Source organism: Elephas maximus, chromosome 7 (genome assembly GCF_024166365.1).
Source record: "Elephas maximus indicus isolate mEleMax1 chromosome 7, mEleMax1 primary haplotype, whole genome shotgun sequence".
Taxonomy (NCBI): domain Eukaryota; kingdom Metazoa; phylum Chordata; class Mammalia; order Proboscidea; family Elephantidae; genus Elephas; species Elephas maximus.
The window spans coordinates 137,374,307-137,391,323 of NC_064825.1; the positions used below are offsets into that span (position 1 = coordinate 137,374,307).

The 17,017-nt window shown below is 51.3% G+C and overlaps 1 protein-coding gene across 1 annotated transcript in view; it reads left to right on the plus strand.

Annotated features, from left to right (window-relative positions):
- The window catches only part of DEAF1 (DEAF1 transcription factor), a 66,656-nt gene extending 49,639 nt beyond the window's left edge, over window positions 1-17,017 (plus strand). The window contains exons 11-12 of the mRNA XM_049892957.1: window positions 6,079-6,168; window positions 16,485-17,017. Coding sequence (XP_049748914.1) covers window positions 6,079-6,168; window positions 16,485-16,589 — 195 coding nt within the window. The 3' untranslated portion in view covers window positions 16,590-17,017. The remainder of the gene's footprint in view (window positions 1-6,078; window positions 6,169-16,484) is intronic.

Genomic DNA, 17,017 nt, shown 5'->3' on the forward strand with positions numbered 1-17,017 from the left:
ACGGATTTAGGAATGGAACCTGTCCCTAATCCTGGATGGCCTGTATTGTAAAGGATGGCTGAGGGCGGCTGAGGGCGCCTGAGGGCCCCCAGCCCTGCTGAGCTGTGCCCACCACATGGGGGCCTCTGGGAGCGGGAGGGGGAGAGCGAAGGAAGAGGGTGAGTGGGCCTTTGTGCACCCCTCTCCTGCTGGAAGTGCCCTTTGGGACACCTGCTTTTTCCAAAGTAGGACTTGCTAGCTTGATTCCCCTCAGCCCCTCCCCAGCGGCCCCTGGAGGGCCTGTCCCCCACCGACCCCACCTCCAGCACAGACTCCAGAGCCAGGTGAAGTGGCAGCAATGGCTGTGGGATTCCAAATAGTTGTTAATTTTTGGCTCTATGTTTTTAATCACTAATTTTTGTGGACTTTTTTCCACGGGAAAAAAAATACAAGTAATTTAGACACGTTTCCTCCCCCATGAAACTTTCAGGTGAAGAACGAAAAGAAAATAAAAGTGGGTTAAGGTGTACTGATCTGTTTTCCCGCTGCCGCAGCTGTCCCTCAGGTCCCCTGGTCACCTGGCCGTGGGGGCGCAGCTGCTGCCTGCCTCCCCGCAGAGAGCGGAGCACAGACTCTCCTGGAAGTCATGTGATGGGGTGGGGGGGGACTTTGTCCGGACGGGCCGGGACGGCTGTGTTATCTGCAGGCAGCGCTCGCCTGATTGTACAGGCGTCCCCAGGTTACTCACGAGATCCATTCCTAAGTCTGTCTTTAAGCCGAATTTGTAGGTAAGTTGGAACAGATATAAAAAACCATTGCCGTCAAGTTAATTCTGACTCATAGCGATCCTACAGGACAGAGTAGAACTGCCCCACAGGGTTTCCAAGAAGCGGATGGTAGATTCAAACCGCCGACCTTTTGGTTAGCAGCTTGTAGCTCCTAACCACTACGCCACCAGGGTTTCCGGAACAGGTATATATGGTTTTTATTTAGCATCAGTTACTCAAATGTTTGTCTTAGCACGTAGTATATGTTTTAGCTTTCTCTGCATATAAAACACTTAAACATTTTCAAGCCGCGCAATGTTTACATGAGCATCACAAAGTAGTATGCTCATTTGTTACTATGAACCGTTGTATTTAACTCAGATTTTTAGTATACAGGATTTATGGCAGTCTGTTCTTAAGTATGAGTATGAGTTCTCCAAGAGCCGGACGTTTGTAACCCAGGGACTGCCTGTAGTGGGAAACCCTGAGGTTTGACAGACCAGTGTTGTCAGTGTCTGAACCGGAAGGTCTTGTGGGGGCACCTTCCCAGGGCACAGCAGCTCCCTGAGGAGCACAGAATGGGGAGAGAAAGGCAAGGGACAGGAGAGCGAGGGGATGAGGAGGCAGACCCAATGAGAATGCCTCGTGCACCCACAGAGAACAACACTTGCTCCAAGGAGTGGAGAGGCCTCATTAAACAAAACTCTGAATCCAGCCGAGTAGAACTGGGAGGCCCGTGTCAGCAGGGACAACGTGCCCATACTTGTGACCGTCCTGTGGTTCAGACATGCAGGCGGGTGAATGGGCGCCCTTCCAGGGCCAGCAAGGGCACTGGGCACCCAGGGCCGCAGGGTCTTGAGCCAGTGCCCACGCCTGGCTTGGAGCCTCTTGCGGCTGCGTGTCTCCCAGCTCTTCGAGGCGTCCTCTGGCCCCCTAGCTTCCTTCCTGAGAGTTAAGCATCGCCTGATGCACGCATGCTCGTCAGAGATGGACTTAGAGATTTTCCACACTCTGAAAAGCTTGGTGGTTGTCCAGCTGAATCCAGGGCCTCATGGCAGAGCCTCCTGGAGGGGAGCATCAGGGCATCCCGGGGACTGTGGGGGCCACTGACAGAAGACTCCCTTGTGCTCGCTCAAGGCCTGACAGCACTTGCTCCCTCCTGTCCTGTGTGTCCCTGTGTCCCCACCAGACCCACCCCAGGGTCATCAAGGCAGGACACTCTGCTCTTGGGGTGGCACTGTACCCCAGCTGGACTCTAGCACCAAGGATCACCTACTACGGGGCTGGGACACAAAAGGTGGCCTCTGACAGGCTAGAGGTCTGGCCCTTAGCATGCGCCTGGGTACCTGGAGGGACACAGGGACCCACCCTGAGACCTGCAGATACAGCTGCCTGGCGAAAGCCCTAGGGGTGAGGGCACACATGCTGAGGTCTTAGGCCCAAGGGTTGGGGTGATGGTCTTAGGCCCACAACAGAAGCAGTGGGGAAGAGGCTGGGGTCTCTCGGCTTCCCCGTGGAGCGCCTTGTTCACTCAGGCCTGTACTCTGCAGTGGTTTCCAGGACGCACAGACTGACCCTCACCAGTGGGAGCGAGCCCCTGATTCCAAACATGGGCTTGCAGACCAATGGTCTCGTGTTTGCCTCCTGTCCAGAGTTTCCTCTTGTTTTGAGCGGCTTCCCCGAGGGCTTGGCGCTGAGGAAACAACCTGTCTAATGGGGTTTCCCCTGTTTTAAATTGAGACACTGCATTTCACAGAAGCTCGTTTTGGCCGGTTGTTATGAGGGGAATGCGTGAGGCTTCCTTGTGCAGTGGTGGCATCTCTCAACCCCACCTTTAGGGCATCTGCCCTCATGTCGAGGAGCCAGGGTATTCAGGGTGCACAGGGGCCGGGGTATACAGGGTGCACAGGAGCTGGAGTGAACTGGAACCAGGGTATACAGGGTGCACAGGAGCCGTGGTATACAGGGTGCCAGGAGCCATGGTATACAGGGTGCACAGGAGCCATGGTATACAGGGTGCCAGGAGCCGTGGTATACAGGGTGCCAGGAGCCGTGGTATACAGGGTGCACAGGAGCCGTGGTATATAGCGTGCCAGGAGCCGTGGTATACAGGGTGCCAGGAGCCGTGGTATAAAGGGTGCATAGGAGCCGGGGTATATAGGGTGCACAGGAGCTGGGGTGAACTGGAACCAGGGTATACAGGGTGCACAGGAGCCACAGTATACAGGGTGCACAGGAGCCACGGTATACAGGGTGCACAGGAGCCACGGTATACGGGGTGCACAGGAGCCACGGTATACGGGGTGCACAGGAGCCACGGTATATGGGGTGCCAGGAGCCGTGGTATACGGGGTGCACAGGAGCCGTGGTATACGGGGTGCACAGGAGCCGTGGTATACGGGGTGCCAGGAGCCGTGGTATACGGGGTGCCAGGAACCGTGGTATACGGGGTGCCAGGAGCCGTGATTTATGGGGTGCACAGGAGCCATGGTGTACGGGGTGCCAGGAGCTGTCGTATACAGGGTGCACAGGAGCTGGAGTGAACTGGAACCAAGAGTATACAGGGTGCACAGGTGCCGTGGTATACAGTGTGCCAGGAGCCGGGGTGTGAAGGGTGCCCAGGAACCAGGGTATATAGGGTGCACAGGAGCTGGAGTGAACTGGAACCAGGGTATATAGGGTACACAGGAGCCGTGGTATATAGGGTGCACAGGAGCCAGGGTGTACAGGGTGCATAGGAGCCCAGGTGCACAGGGTGCGCAGGAGCCAGGGTGTACAAGGTGCCGGGAGCTGTGGTATACAGGGTGAAAAGGAGCCACAGTATACAGGGTGCACAGGAGCCAGGGTGTACAAGGTGCCAGGAGCTGTGGTATACAGGGTGCACAGGAGCCAGGGTGTACAGGGTGCACAGGAACCAGGGTGTACAAGGTGCCAGGAGCTGTGGTATACAGGGTGAAAAGGAGCCATGGTATACAGGGTGCACAGGAGCCAGGGTGTACAGGGTGCACAGGAACCAGGGTGTACAGGGTGCCAGGAGCCGGGGTGTACAGGGGGCCAGGAGCCGGGGTGTACAGGGGGCCAGGAGCCATGGTATACAGGGTGCTAGGAGCCATGGTGTGCAGGGTACACAGGAGCTGGAGTGACCAGGAACCAGGGTATACAGGGTGCACAGGAACCGGGGTTTACAGGGTACACAGGAGCTGGGGTATACAGAGTACACAGGAGCTGGGATATACAGGGTACACAGGAGCTGGGGTATACAGGGTGCACAGGAGCTGGAGTTCACAAGGGTGCACAGGAGCTGGGGTATACAGGGTGCACGGGAGCTGGGGTTTACAAGGGTGCACAGGAGCTGGGGTATACAGGGTGCACAGGACCTGGGGTGTACAGGGTGCACAGGAGCAGGTCACTGGGTTGGGGGCTCTGTGAGGCATTCCAAACCCCCTGGCGGGAAGCGGTTCTCACATGTTCTCCTGAGTCCTGGGCTGTCCTGTGGGGCAAGGGCATCAGTGGGTAGCATGGTGGGTAGTCTGGTGGGACAGGGGCTTCAGTGGAGGGCAGAGTGGGCAGTTCAGTGGGGCAATGTGTCGGTAAGGGCCCTAGGGGCGGTCCTGTGGGAGGGGCAGGGTGGGCAGTCCCATGGAGCAGGGGCATTCATGGGGTGGTAGGGTGGGTGGTCCCACTGGCGGGGCATTGATGGGGGGCAGGGTTGGATCTGGCCAGACAGTTCTCCTGGAGCCTAACGCTCAGATGTGAGTGAAACCTCAGGAACCTTGGCTCTCCCTGAAGACATTCTTTACGGGCTTACAGACGTTGAGTCTTTTTTTCAAAAGAGGATTTCATCATTTAAAGTGGAGGCGGGCTGCAAACTAAACTAGCCCCTAAGACCCTGCAAACACTTACATTGCCGAGTGAGTGAATATTGAGACGGTCAGTGTTTTAGAGCAGGAAGCATTAGTTAATATGCACTTTGTGGAGAAGGAGGCTGGAATCAGATGAGAAACCTAGAAGTGGTTTGCTCCGTTTTGCTCATCTGTGTAGAAGTGGTGGCAGAATCTGGTAAAGCCGTTTCACTAACCAGGAGTGTTGGGCTTCTGGCCAGCAGCTGCCCACTGACCCTCTGACACAGGTCTCTGTCTCCAGCTTGGATCATAGGGTGTCCTTCCCCTTCCACGCAGAGTGACCTGGGGACATAGCCCTTCCTGGAGGTGCCAGCTGGCTCTCGTCTCCCCCGCTGCCCCATTCCTGGGCCCCCACTCCTGGAGCTGTTACAAGCAGGAAGGCTCACGTTTGTAAAGTCCTCTCATGAGTCACACTCCAAGAATTAGTCAGTAACAACGGTATTTACTAGTGTAGCCCCTTAGATGGCATTATGGATTGAACTGTGTCCCCCCAAAATGTGTGTCAACTTGATTCCCAATATTGTGTGGCTGTCCTTCATTTTGTGATCTGATGTGATTATCGTATGTGTTGTAAACCCTAATTTCTATGATGTTATGAGGCAAGATTAGGTTGTGTTAAAGAGGATTAGGGTGGAATGCAGCACCCTTACTCAGGTCACAGCCCTGATCCCATGTAAGGGGAGTCCCTCTGGGGTGTGGCCTACGTCACCTTTTGTCTTACAAGAGATAAAAGGAGAGAGAAGGGAACAGAGGGGAGAGGGACCTCAGAGCACCAAGAAAGAAGTGCTGGGAGGGGAGTGCATCCTTTGGATCCAGAGTCCCTGCTCTGACAAGCTCCTAGACGAGGGGAAGATTGATGACAAGGACCTTCCCCCAGAATCGTCAGAAAGAAAAAAGTCTTCCCTGGGAACTGGTGCTCTGAATTTGGACTTCTAGCCTATTAGACTGTGAGAGAATAAACTTCCATTTGTTAAGGCCGTCCATTGGTGGTATTCCAGTTATAGCAGCACTAGATGACTAAGACAGACAGTTAAAAAACTTCCAGTCACGTAGTCTAAGGAAAAAAGTACATGAAATGCCTGGAGTCTCACATTTCAACATCATGTGGATGGTTCAGGACACTGGCTGAGCGTGCAGGATGGTGCTTATGCCGCCCAGTAACTGCCCCGTTGTGCCCCTACCCATGCAGGCGGGGTCCCAGCAGGTGGGTGCGTGGCATGGGAGTCGGCGGGGCGGATCCGCTGGCCAGTCTCTCCCAGTGCAGTTTTTGGAGAGAAGCTTGCATGGGCGAGGCACTGCGCTCCCCTGCCTCTTTAGTGGGGGGAGAGAGCACAGTTGGGGGCCGCTGTGCAGGCGGTGGGGCATCAAGCAGAGGGTGCGTGGGCCCCATCTGCATGGCCAAGTCACTGACCACTCTGTCCTTCTTGCAGCAGTCCTGTGTCAACTGCGGCCGGGAGGCCCTGAGCGAGTGCACCGGCTGCCACAAGGTCAACTACTGCTCCACCTTCTGCCAGCGCAAGGTAGTGTCTGCACACCCCCAGCCAGGCGGCCCCTCACTGGGTCTGCAGAAAGCACCACCCGGCTGACCACCGTGTCCCGAGGGCTCCGTCTTCCTCACTGACCCCCCTCGCCTCTCCCCAGTGCGTGGTTAGCAGCTGCTCCCCAGGGTGTGGGGTGCAGGGTGCAGGCACCCAGGTGTGCTGTGTGCCCACGTAGGACATGCCTCACTGCTGTGTGCCACAGTGGCCCCCTACTGAAGCATTTGGGGGTGGGGGCTGCCCCCTTGGCGTAGCCCCACTCTGTGCGTCTCCAGGCCTCCAGCTCTCCTGGTCTCACCCAGATGCGCGAAGGCCATACGTGGTTGCTCAAGTACCTCGCTCTTCCCAGTGCTCAGCCGTTGGTTCTAAGGAAACTGAAGGGGATATTTTCTAGAGCAGCACCTGCCAGTTCATGTTGTGTGACTTTCCCGCCTTAGAGTGCTTCAGGGCAGCCGTTACCGTTATTAGTCAATAACGGTGAATGTCGATCTGAGTTTGAATTTGTCAGCAGCTAGGATACCCTGGAAGCACCCTGTGGTGAGGTTCATATCGTGGTGCGGGGGGTGAAGAGTGCTGAGCCTGGGTGTCAGAGGAGACGGCCGAGGAGGCGAATAGACTCGTTGGCTCATCGCGGTTTCCATCCCTGCTATCGCGCTGTTTCCACGGCAGTTGTGTCTGCAGGGATAGGAAGGTAGCTCCTAGAGCAGAGCCGCATGGCCTGTCTTCGTGCTGGGGGACGTAAGGGGACATCGTTACGTCTGCAGAAGGCTGCAGCCACATGTGCTTCTGATTTGTCCGCGTGGTAACAGCAGTTGAGCTGAAGGATGCTCACATTTTAAAAGACACCTGTGTACCTTGTTCTTTGCCATCCAGCACTGCTTTGAAGGGATGGTGCTAGGAGAGAGGGAGGTGCCCATGGGGATGCCTGGGCCCTGGAGGCACCGAGGGCCCTGTCCTCAGCCCTCTGTTTCCTTCAGGGTCCAGCCACTAGAGAGCAGACCTGAGGGGCCCCGCTCATTTCCATAGACAGTAAGATCCTTGAGGTGGCCCGATGGGCTCATCTCTACCCCCGCTGGCACTTCTCTGCTTACTGACGGGGTCATTCTGAGCAGTGAGTGCAAGGCCCACCCTCCACTCCTGTGTCTCTCTGATGCTTTCCATCATTAGAGGAAGGGGACCCACTGGGTGGATGTACCAGTGAACAGATGTGCCCATTCATCTCTCAGCAGAGCCCCCCACGGCCAGGGGTGCCCCTCTCAGGGGCCCTCACAGCACTGTTCCAATCTCTACAGAAACCCACTTGGGCAGGCGTTATGCAGGGGCAGGAAGGACCCACCTCGGGTAGTTCGGGTCGTCCCACGGCATCTGCGGGTGCCCAGAGGGTGCTGTTAGGAGGCAGCAACGAGGAGAGGAAACGGCCCGCACACACTGTAGCACGTCCTAGACACCTGACCCTGTCCAGGGCCCCCGAGGGGGGTGGGGAGGTCAGCAGCGCCCCAAGGCTCACAGCTTGAGACTTGGTTCCTTGTCCTGCCCCACTAAGTGCTTCTGGGGGAGCAAGCTTAGCTTCCCTGGGTCTCACGTAAGCTCTCGCCCAGCTCCCCGAGTCCTGGAGGTCCAAGAAAGAACTGGAAGTCCGTTTCACCTGGGATTTCACTAGCAAGCTTTAGCACTGAGGAGAAGGGCACCCACGTTGTTCGGCTGCATGCGAGATGCTTTCGCCTGTGCCCCACGGGAGAAGCTACAAAGCACGGGTGCCGCTAGGGAGGCAGAAAGGGCTTGTACTGCAGTCCAGAGCTGAGAAGGGAGTGTTGGCTTGTAAACCTTCCGTGAATTTGAAAATCACGTGAAAGATTCGTGGGCTTCTCTTTCTTATGTTTTTTTTTTTTATAATTTTTATTGTGCTTTAAATGAAAGTTTACAAATCAAGTCAGTCTCTCACATAAAAACTTAAATATACACCTTGCTACATACTCCCAATTACTGTCCCCTAACAAGACAGCCTGCTCTCTCCCTCCACTCTCTTTTCACTTTCTTATTTTTTAAATAACTTATTTTACTTTGTTGTTAAGAATATGCACAACAAAAGCATACCCCAGCTCAAGTTTCTACATGTATATTTCTTTGACATTGATTACGTTGTTCGAGTTGTACAACCATTCTCACCCTTCTTTTTCCAAAATGTTCCTCCCTCATTAACGTAAACTCACTGTCCCCTAAGTTTCCTATATGACCTTTCAAATTGCTGTTGTCACCTTGATCCCATATAAATAGACCTTAAAAAAGTGTGATGCTCAAGGCAGACAGTACTAGGATATTGTTTGGTTTTAAAAAGATTTCAGGGGATATATTTGGTTTAATGTTTAAAGATTATTATTTCTTTTTTTATTATTGTGTTCTAGGTAAAAATTTACAGCACAAATTAGTATCTCATTGAAAAATCTATACACAAATTGTTTTGTGACATTGGTTGCAATCCCTGCATTGTGTCAGCACCCTCCACCTTTCCCTTTTCACCCTGGGTTCCCTGTGTCCATTCCTCCAGTTTTCCTGTCCCTTCCTGTGCTCTCATCTTTGCTTTTGGGCAGGTGTTACCCATTAGGTCTCCTGTACTTGGCTGGACTAAGAAGCACATTCCTCATATGTGTTATTGTTTGTTATATAGGCCTGTCTAATCTTTGGCTAAAAGGTAGACTTCAGCAGTGGCTTCAGTTCTGAGTTAGCAGGGTATCCAGGGGCCAGAGTTTTGGGTGTCCCTCCAGTAAATCTGGTCTTTTTTTGTGAATTTGAATTTTGTTCCACATTTCTCTCCCGCTCTGCCAGGAACCCTTTATTGTGGTTCCTGTCAGAGTAGTTGGTGGTAGCCGGGCACCATCTGTTTCTTCTGGGCTCAGGCTGGTGGAGGCTGTGGTTCATGTGGGCCCGTTAGTCCTTTGGACTGATATTTTCATTGCATCTTTGGTTGCTCCTAATGTGGTGGGACCAAGAGATGTATTTCAGATGGCTGGTCACAAGCTTTTAAGACCCCAGATGTGTTCTTAAAAGCTAGCAAGCAGCTATCTAAGATACATCAATTGGTCTCAACCCACCTGGATCAAAGGAGAAGGAAGAACACAAAAGACACAAGGAAAATATGAGTCCAAGAGAAAGAAAGGGCCACATAAACTGAGGCTCTATCAGCCTGAGACCAGAAGAACTAGATGGTGCCCGGCTACCACCAATGACTGTCCGGACAGGGAACACAACAGAGAATCCCTGATGGAGCAGGAGAAAAGTGGGATGCAGACCTCAAATTCTAGTAAAAAGACCAGACTTAATGGTTTGACTGAGACTGAGGGACCCCAGAAGTCATGGCCCCTGGACTCTCTGTTAGCCCAAAACTTAAACCATTCTCAAAGCCAACTCTTCAAAGATTAGACTGGACTATAAGACATAAAATGATACTGGTGAGGCGTGTGCTTCTTAGCTCAAGTAGACACATGAGACTATGTGGGCAGCTCCTGTCCAGAGGCGAGATGAGAAGGCAGAAGGGGGACAGGAGCTGGTTGAATGGACACGGGAAATACAGGGTGGAGAGGAGTGTGCTGTCATGTTGTATAGAGAGCAACTAGGGTCACATAATAATGTGTGTATAAGTTTTTGTATGAGAAATTGATTTGAATTGTAAACTTAAAGCACAATTTAAAGAAAGGAAATAAATAAAAAACACCAAAAAAAAAAAAAAAAAAGACCCCGGATGCTACTCATCAAAGTAGGATGTAGAACATTTTCTTTATGAACTATATTATGCTGATTGACCTAGATGTCCCCCGAGACTATGGTTCCCAGCCCTCAGCCCCAGCAACTTGGTCCTTCAAGTTGGAAGTGTTTAGGAAGCTTCTATGTCTTTGCCTTGGTCAAGTTACTCATATATCTACTCACATGACGGCTCTTATTTATCTAGGATATATTCCTAGGGGCGGGATTGCTGGATTTTGTGGTATTTCTATTTCTAGCTTTTTAAGGAGGTGCCATATGGTTTTCCATAGTTGTACCATTTTACATTCCCACCAGAAGTACAGAAGAGTTCCAGTCTCCCCACAACCTCTTGAACATATGTTATTTTGTTTTTGTTTTTTTTGATTCTTGTCAGTAATGTCGGGGTGACGTGATATCTCATTATAGTTTTTATTTGCATTTCTCTAATGGCTAATGATTGCAGTTATTTCCTCATGTGTCTGCTAGCTGCCTGAATGTCTTCTTTGAAGTGTCTGTTCATATCCTTTGCCCATTTCTTAATTGGATCATTTGTCTTTTTGTTATTGAGATGTTGAAGTATTCTTTAGATTTTAGAGATTAGACTCTTGTTGGATATGTTGTAGCCAAAATTTTTTCCCAGTCTGTAGGCTCTCTTTTTGCTCTTTTGGTGAAGTCTCTTGATGTTTAACTCAGGAACTCCCAGTTATCTAGTTTATCTTCTGGCATTTGTGCATTCTTAGTTACGGTTTGTATTGAATTTATGCCATGTATTAGGGCATTTTTTTTTTTAATTAGGGCGCCTAGTGTTGTCCCTAATTTTTCTTCTATGATTTTATCATTTTAGGTTGTATATTTAGGTCTTTGATCCACTTCGAGTTCGTTTTTGTGTATGGTGTGAGGTAACGCGTCCTATTTCATTGGTTTACAGGTGGACATCCAGTTTTGCCAGCACCATTTGTTGAAAAGACTGGCTTTTCTCCATTTAATGGCCTTTGGTCCTTTGTCAAAGATCAACTGATCATAGGTGGATGGATTTACACCTGAGGTCTCGATGAGGGCTTTTATTTCTTGATGGAATAGTTTTTAGCCAGATAACATTTTGTCTGGATGCCAATTCAGTATTGGGACTTCAGTTCACAAACTGGACAGGGTCAGACTTTCGGGTGTAACCTTGTTGACAGAGATTCCATTTCTTAACATTGGTCATGCGAAGTCAAATATGACTTCCTTAATGATTTTATGTGCTACTGAAAAGACTTGGAAAATTAGTTAATATTGCTTTTTTTTTTTTGAAGATTGGACAAGGGCTGTGAGTTGGTTTTGGTTTTAACTTGCACAAAGTTTATTTTCTCTCCAAATTCTGTATGAGGGATGTGTGTGTGTATGTATTTTATGTCTTTATTGAGGTATAATTTGCATACCATAAAATTAATCCTTTTTTTTTTTTTAATTAAAATCTGTTTTGTCTGATATTACTATAGCCACTCCAGCTCCCTTCTGGTTAATGTTTCATCTTCTCCCATCCTTTTACTTCCAATCTATTTCTGTCTATGACTCTCAAGTGTGTCCCTTGGAGGCAGCATAGAGTTGGGTCTCGCTTATTTTGATGATAGTGTTTAATCCATTTACGTTTAATGTAATTGTCCATGTGGTTGGATTTACATTTCCCATTTGCTTTTTCTTTTTTATGTGTCATGTGTTTCTGTTCCTCTATTCTTCCTTTACTGACTTTTTTTTTAATTTTTATTGTGCTTTAAGTGAAAATTTACAAATCAAGTCAGTCTCTCAAACAAAAACCCATATACACCTTTCTACACACTCCCAATTACTCTCCCCGTAATGAGACAGCCCGTTCCCTCCCTCCACTCTCTCTTTTCGTGTCCATTTTGCCAGCTTCTAACCCCCTCTACCCTCTCGTCTCCCCTCAGGGAGGAGATGCCAACATAGTCTCAAGTGCCCACCTGATCCAAGAAGCTCACTCCTCACCAGCATCCCTCTCCAACCCATTGTCCAGTCCACTCTCTGTCTGAAGAGTTGGCTTCAGAAATGGTTCCTGTCCTGGGCCAACAGAAGGTCTGGGGGCCATGACCACCAGGATCCTTCTAGTCTCAGGCCGTTAAATCTGGTCTTATGAGAATTTGGGGTCTGCATCCCACTGCTCTCCTGCTCCCTCAGAGGTTCTCTGTTGTGTTCCCTGTCAGGGCAGTCATCGGTTGTAGCCAGGCACCATCTAGTTCTTCTGGTCTCAGGCTGATGTAGTCTCTGGTTTATGTGGCCCTTTCTGTCTCTGGGGCTCATAATTACCTTGTGTTTACTGATTTCTGTAAAATCTAATGTTGGATTTTTTTGCTGTATTCTTTGAGTTACTTTCTTAGTGGCTGCTCTAGGGATTACAGTATGAATCTTAACTTACCATGATCTCAGTGGGAGGATGCGGAGGGCTTCCCCAGGCAGTGGAAGCTATGGGGGAGATTTTTGGAGGTATATTGCATGGATTGAGGATATATATTGTTGGCAAACAGACACTATGTAGACCAAAACTTAAACACTCACTGGGATGTTTTCCTTCCATGTAACAAGACGTCCTGTTCTCAGAAAAGCTGCCTTCCAATTCCAGTGCCTCACCCTGCCACCCTCGACCTCCGACCTCCAACCTCCGACCTAAGCACCAGTCTCCCTGGGCCCTTCCTCAGAAGTGCATTTGTGTGTCTGCTCTCCAGCTCATTTTATTTTTTCCTTCAACCATAAATCATTCTTTTTCCAAATACATTCGTTGTTAGGTGCCATCAAGTCGGTTCTGAGTCATAGCGACCCTGTGTACAACCGAATGAAATGCTGCCCAGTCCTGCACCATCCTCAAAATTGTTGCTATGCATGAGCCCGTTGTTGCAGCCACTGTGACCATCCATTTTGTCAAGGGTCTTCCTCTTTTTTGCTGACCCTCTACCTCACCAAGCATGATGTCCTTCTCCTGGGACTGGTCTCTACTGATAACATGTCCAAAGTACATGAGACAAAGTTTTGTCATCCTTGCTTCCAAGGACCATTCTGGTTGTACTTCTTCTAAGACACACTTGTTTGTTCTTCTATATTCGGTATTCTTCACCAACACCATAATTCAAAGGCATCAGTCTTTGGTCTTCCTTATTCATTGTCAAGCGTTCGCATGCATGTGAGACTATTGAAAACATCATGGCATGGGTCAGACACAGCAGATTTGTCCAGTGCAATGCAGCATTTGATTTCTTGACTGCTGCTGCCATGGGTGTTGATTTTGGACCCAAGTAAAATGAAATCCTTGACAACGTCAGTCTTTTCTCCACTTATCATGATGTTTCTTATTGGTCCAGTTGTGAGGATTTTTGTTTTCTTTATGTCGAGGTGTAATCCATACTGAAGGCTGTGGTCTTTGACTTTCATCAGTAAGTGCTTCAAGTCCTCTTCACTTTCAGCAAGTGAGGTTGTGTCATCTGCATAACACAGGTTGTTAATGAGTCTTCCTCCAATCCTGATGCCCCGTTCTTCCTCATATAGTCCAGCTTCTCGGATTTGCTAAGCATACAGATTGAAAGTAAGGTAAAAGGATACAACCCTGACACACACCTTTCCTGACTTTAAACCACTCAGTATCCCCTTGTTCTGTTCCAAAGGCTGCCTCTAGGTCTATGTAAAGGTTCCACATGAGCACAATTAAGTGTTCTGAAATTCCCGTTCTTCACAACGTTATCCATAATTTGTTATGATCCACACAGTCGAATGCCTTTGCATAGTCAGTAAAACACATCTTTCTGGTTTTCTCTGCTTTCAGCCAAGATCTGACATCAGCAATGATATCCCTCGTTCCACGTTCTCTTCTGAATCCAGCTTGAATTTGTGTTCCCTGTTATAATATATTGCTGCTACCAGTTTTAATTATCTTCAGCAAAATTTTACTTGTGTGTGATATTAATGATATCGCTTGATAATTTTGGCATTCTGTTCGATAGTCTTTCTTTGTAATGGGCACAAATATGGATCTCTTCCAGTTGGTTGGCTAGGCGCCTATCTTTGTCAAATTTGTAACTATTCAAAAATATATAAGATAGAAAGTTAAAGTCCTCGCGTTCCCACCCGTTAGAGATAGCAGATAAAATTCGGTGTTTGTTCTTCCAGCCTCTTACTTTGAAAAGATAATAATCATTTAAAATTTTTAATTACAAGTGACTTGATATACACACCAAAGTGTATGAAAGGCATGGAGCCTAATAATCAGTGAGCCCCCACCCCCAGCCAGCACCCGCATCCCCAGCCAGCACCCATCTGAAGGTGGCCAGCCTCTCCAGGACCAGTGTCTGGTGCCCCTCCTTCCTGGGCGGAGCCGCCAGCAGCTGGGAAAGTCCTCGCCACACCCTTGGATCCCTCAGTCTCGGTACACAGATGGCACTGCAGGTCCCATTCCTGGTCCCGCAGTACATTTCCCAGCTCTGGCACAGCTGTCCTACTTGTGGCCCCGTTGCCAAGAAGATTCGGGGAGCCTGCTTGCTCTCTTCTGTGGGGCTGGGTCTCCCCGTGGGATGTCGGTACACACAGACATGCCGGGACAGGCGAGGAAGCCCCTCACTGCTCCCCAGCCTATAAGCCCTTGTCAGCATCTTGCCTCCTGGTTCTGTTTCCACTGCCTTGGGTGAGGCTGGAGTGCTTTAAAGTGAGCCCCACCCTGCTGTGCAGCCGTGAGTCCTGGTATGCTGCAGTCGCTCACTTTTGGGTTGTGTGCTCTGTGTCTGTGGTACACGGCACCAGGCCACGTCTGTATCTCAGGCATCGTCACTACTAGCTTTTCCTGAGTTTAGCCATTTTCCTTCCATTTTTCCAGAGAAAAATACAGATTTCCAGTTCTGGCTTTTCAGATAAGTTCAAGGTGGAAAAGGTTTTTGTTCCCTTTTTATTCAGAACTTGAGATTTTAAAGTCAACGCCGAGGGTTTACCTTTGCTTAAAGGACTCAGCAGAGAACCTTCTCTGTTGCTCACGGTTGAGAGGACACGCTTCCCTCCTCTGGCCCTGCTGAGCAGGTGCTCCCAAGCGTGCTTCCCCCCACCACACCCACATCTTTGCCCATTTCCAGCCCCAGAGCAGAGCGGCCCCCATGGGTGCTGGGAGAGGTGGTGTGTAGGGCTGACCGGGACTCAGAACAGGAGGCGGCCTGAGCCCGGTGCGTTTGCTCTCCGTGAGCCTGTGGTATGCAGGTTGTTGATGCAGGTCTTACCTACGGAGATGATGTGTCAGCTGGTTTCCAAACGAGAGTTTTATTCTTTGAGTATAATTGATGAGTTCAGTTTTTCTTTTTCACTTCCTATTATGAAGAAAGGTGTGCCTGCTGAGTGAGATTCGGGGAACATAGGGCGGTTTGAGGAAGGCAGCTGCTGGGATTCTGTCCAGGAGCAAAGCTGTGTGGTTTGGGGTGTGTGTTTGAGCAGGTTCTCCAGATGCCCCGTGGCACACAGCACGGTGCCTGTTCTCACTTCCAGGTAGGCCTGCGGTCTCCACCAGGTCCAGCTTCCTGGAGACAGGTCGAACCCCAGGCGAGGCCCTGCCCCGTCCGTGAACAGACCTGTAGTGTCCTGACCCCTGTAGACCCTGGGTGGCGCCATCCTGCCCTGCGCCTTGGAGCCACAGCCAGGACTCCTGGGTGGTGCTAGGGCGGCTCTGGCTTTGGTTCGTTTCTTACAAGCAACTCTGTGGGCAACAACGTTGTACGTAAATAGTTGTCTGCGTCTTGTGAATTCCCTGAACTGAAAGAGCTGGATCGAAGGTGTGAATGAACTTAGGGGTCTCTGCGTTCTTAACCTCCCCACTAAGCTGTTGGCTTTTGACTGGATTCCTGAAACTAGAGTGCTGGATTGGAGCAGAGACCGTGGGGTCCGCGGTCCGGGTGCTGGGAAAACTGCTTTATGAGTCTCCCCACGTGCCCCGCCACAGCTGTGGGGGTTTAGGCGAGGGAGGAGGAGGAGTCTGTGGGTGAGGGGTCTCCACCCCTGTGGACGCCCCTTGTGGACCCCCCCACCTGCTCCCCTGTGGACTCCCTCCCCTGTGGGCCCCCCTCCCCTGTGGGCCCCGCTGCCCAATCCCCTGTGGACCACCACCCCCTCCTCTGTGGATCCCCCTGTGAACCCCCTGCTCCCTCCCCTGTGGGCCACCCCTGGATCTTCTGCCCCCTCTCCAGTGGGATCCCCCTCCCACGTGGGCCCCCTCCCCTGTCGACCCCCTGTGCCCTCCCCCGTGGGACTCCCCCTCCCCTGTGGACCCCTGCTCCCTCCCCTGTGAACCCTGCCTCCTCCCCTGTGAACCCCCCACCACCTCCCCTGTGGGCCCCTCCCCGCCCCCTCCCCTGTGGACTCCCCACCCCCTCCTCTGTGAACCCCCTGCCCCCTCCCCTCTGGACCCCCGCCCCCTCCCCATGGGACCCCTACTCCCTCCCCTGTGAACCCCTCGCCCCCTCCCCTGTGGACCCCTGCCCCCTCCCTTGTGGGCCCCTCTCCCCCTCCCCAGTGAGTGTTCCCCTAATAGTGAGTGTCCTTTTCAGGACTGGAAAGACCACCAGCATGTGTGTGGCCAGTCGGCAGCAGTCACCGTCCAGGCAGATGAGGTCCATGTCGCTGAGAGCGTCATTGAGAAAGTCACCGTGTGAGGGACCCCGGACATGAAAGACTCCCCGACATGAGGGACCCCGACACTGAGGAGACGTCTGGAGTGGTTGCTGTAGGAAGCTTGCCAACCAAGTTATCAACAGACATTGAGTGGACCCTGTGCCTACTCGTGAGTCCTTCCCGGACCTGGAGGACATTTGGTCATCGTTGGGCAGACGGGGACAGCGAAAGGACGCTGAGGGGACAGCAGTGGGGGTGCTGAGGGGACAGCGAGAGGACCCTGAGGGGACAGCGAGAGGACGCTGAGGGGACAGCAGTGGGGGCGCTGAGGGGGTGGTATGGCCCGTCCTCCTCACGGTGCTCTTTTCTCCCGGGTCTACACATATGCCTGTCCGTCAATAAATCTGAGGCCGCCCTGCCCCACCGGACGGTCTGCTTATCCTCAGTACAGCCGGGGTCATGGGGGGCA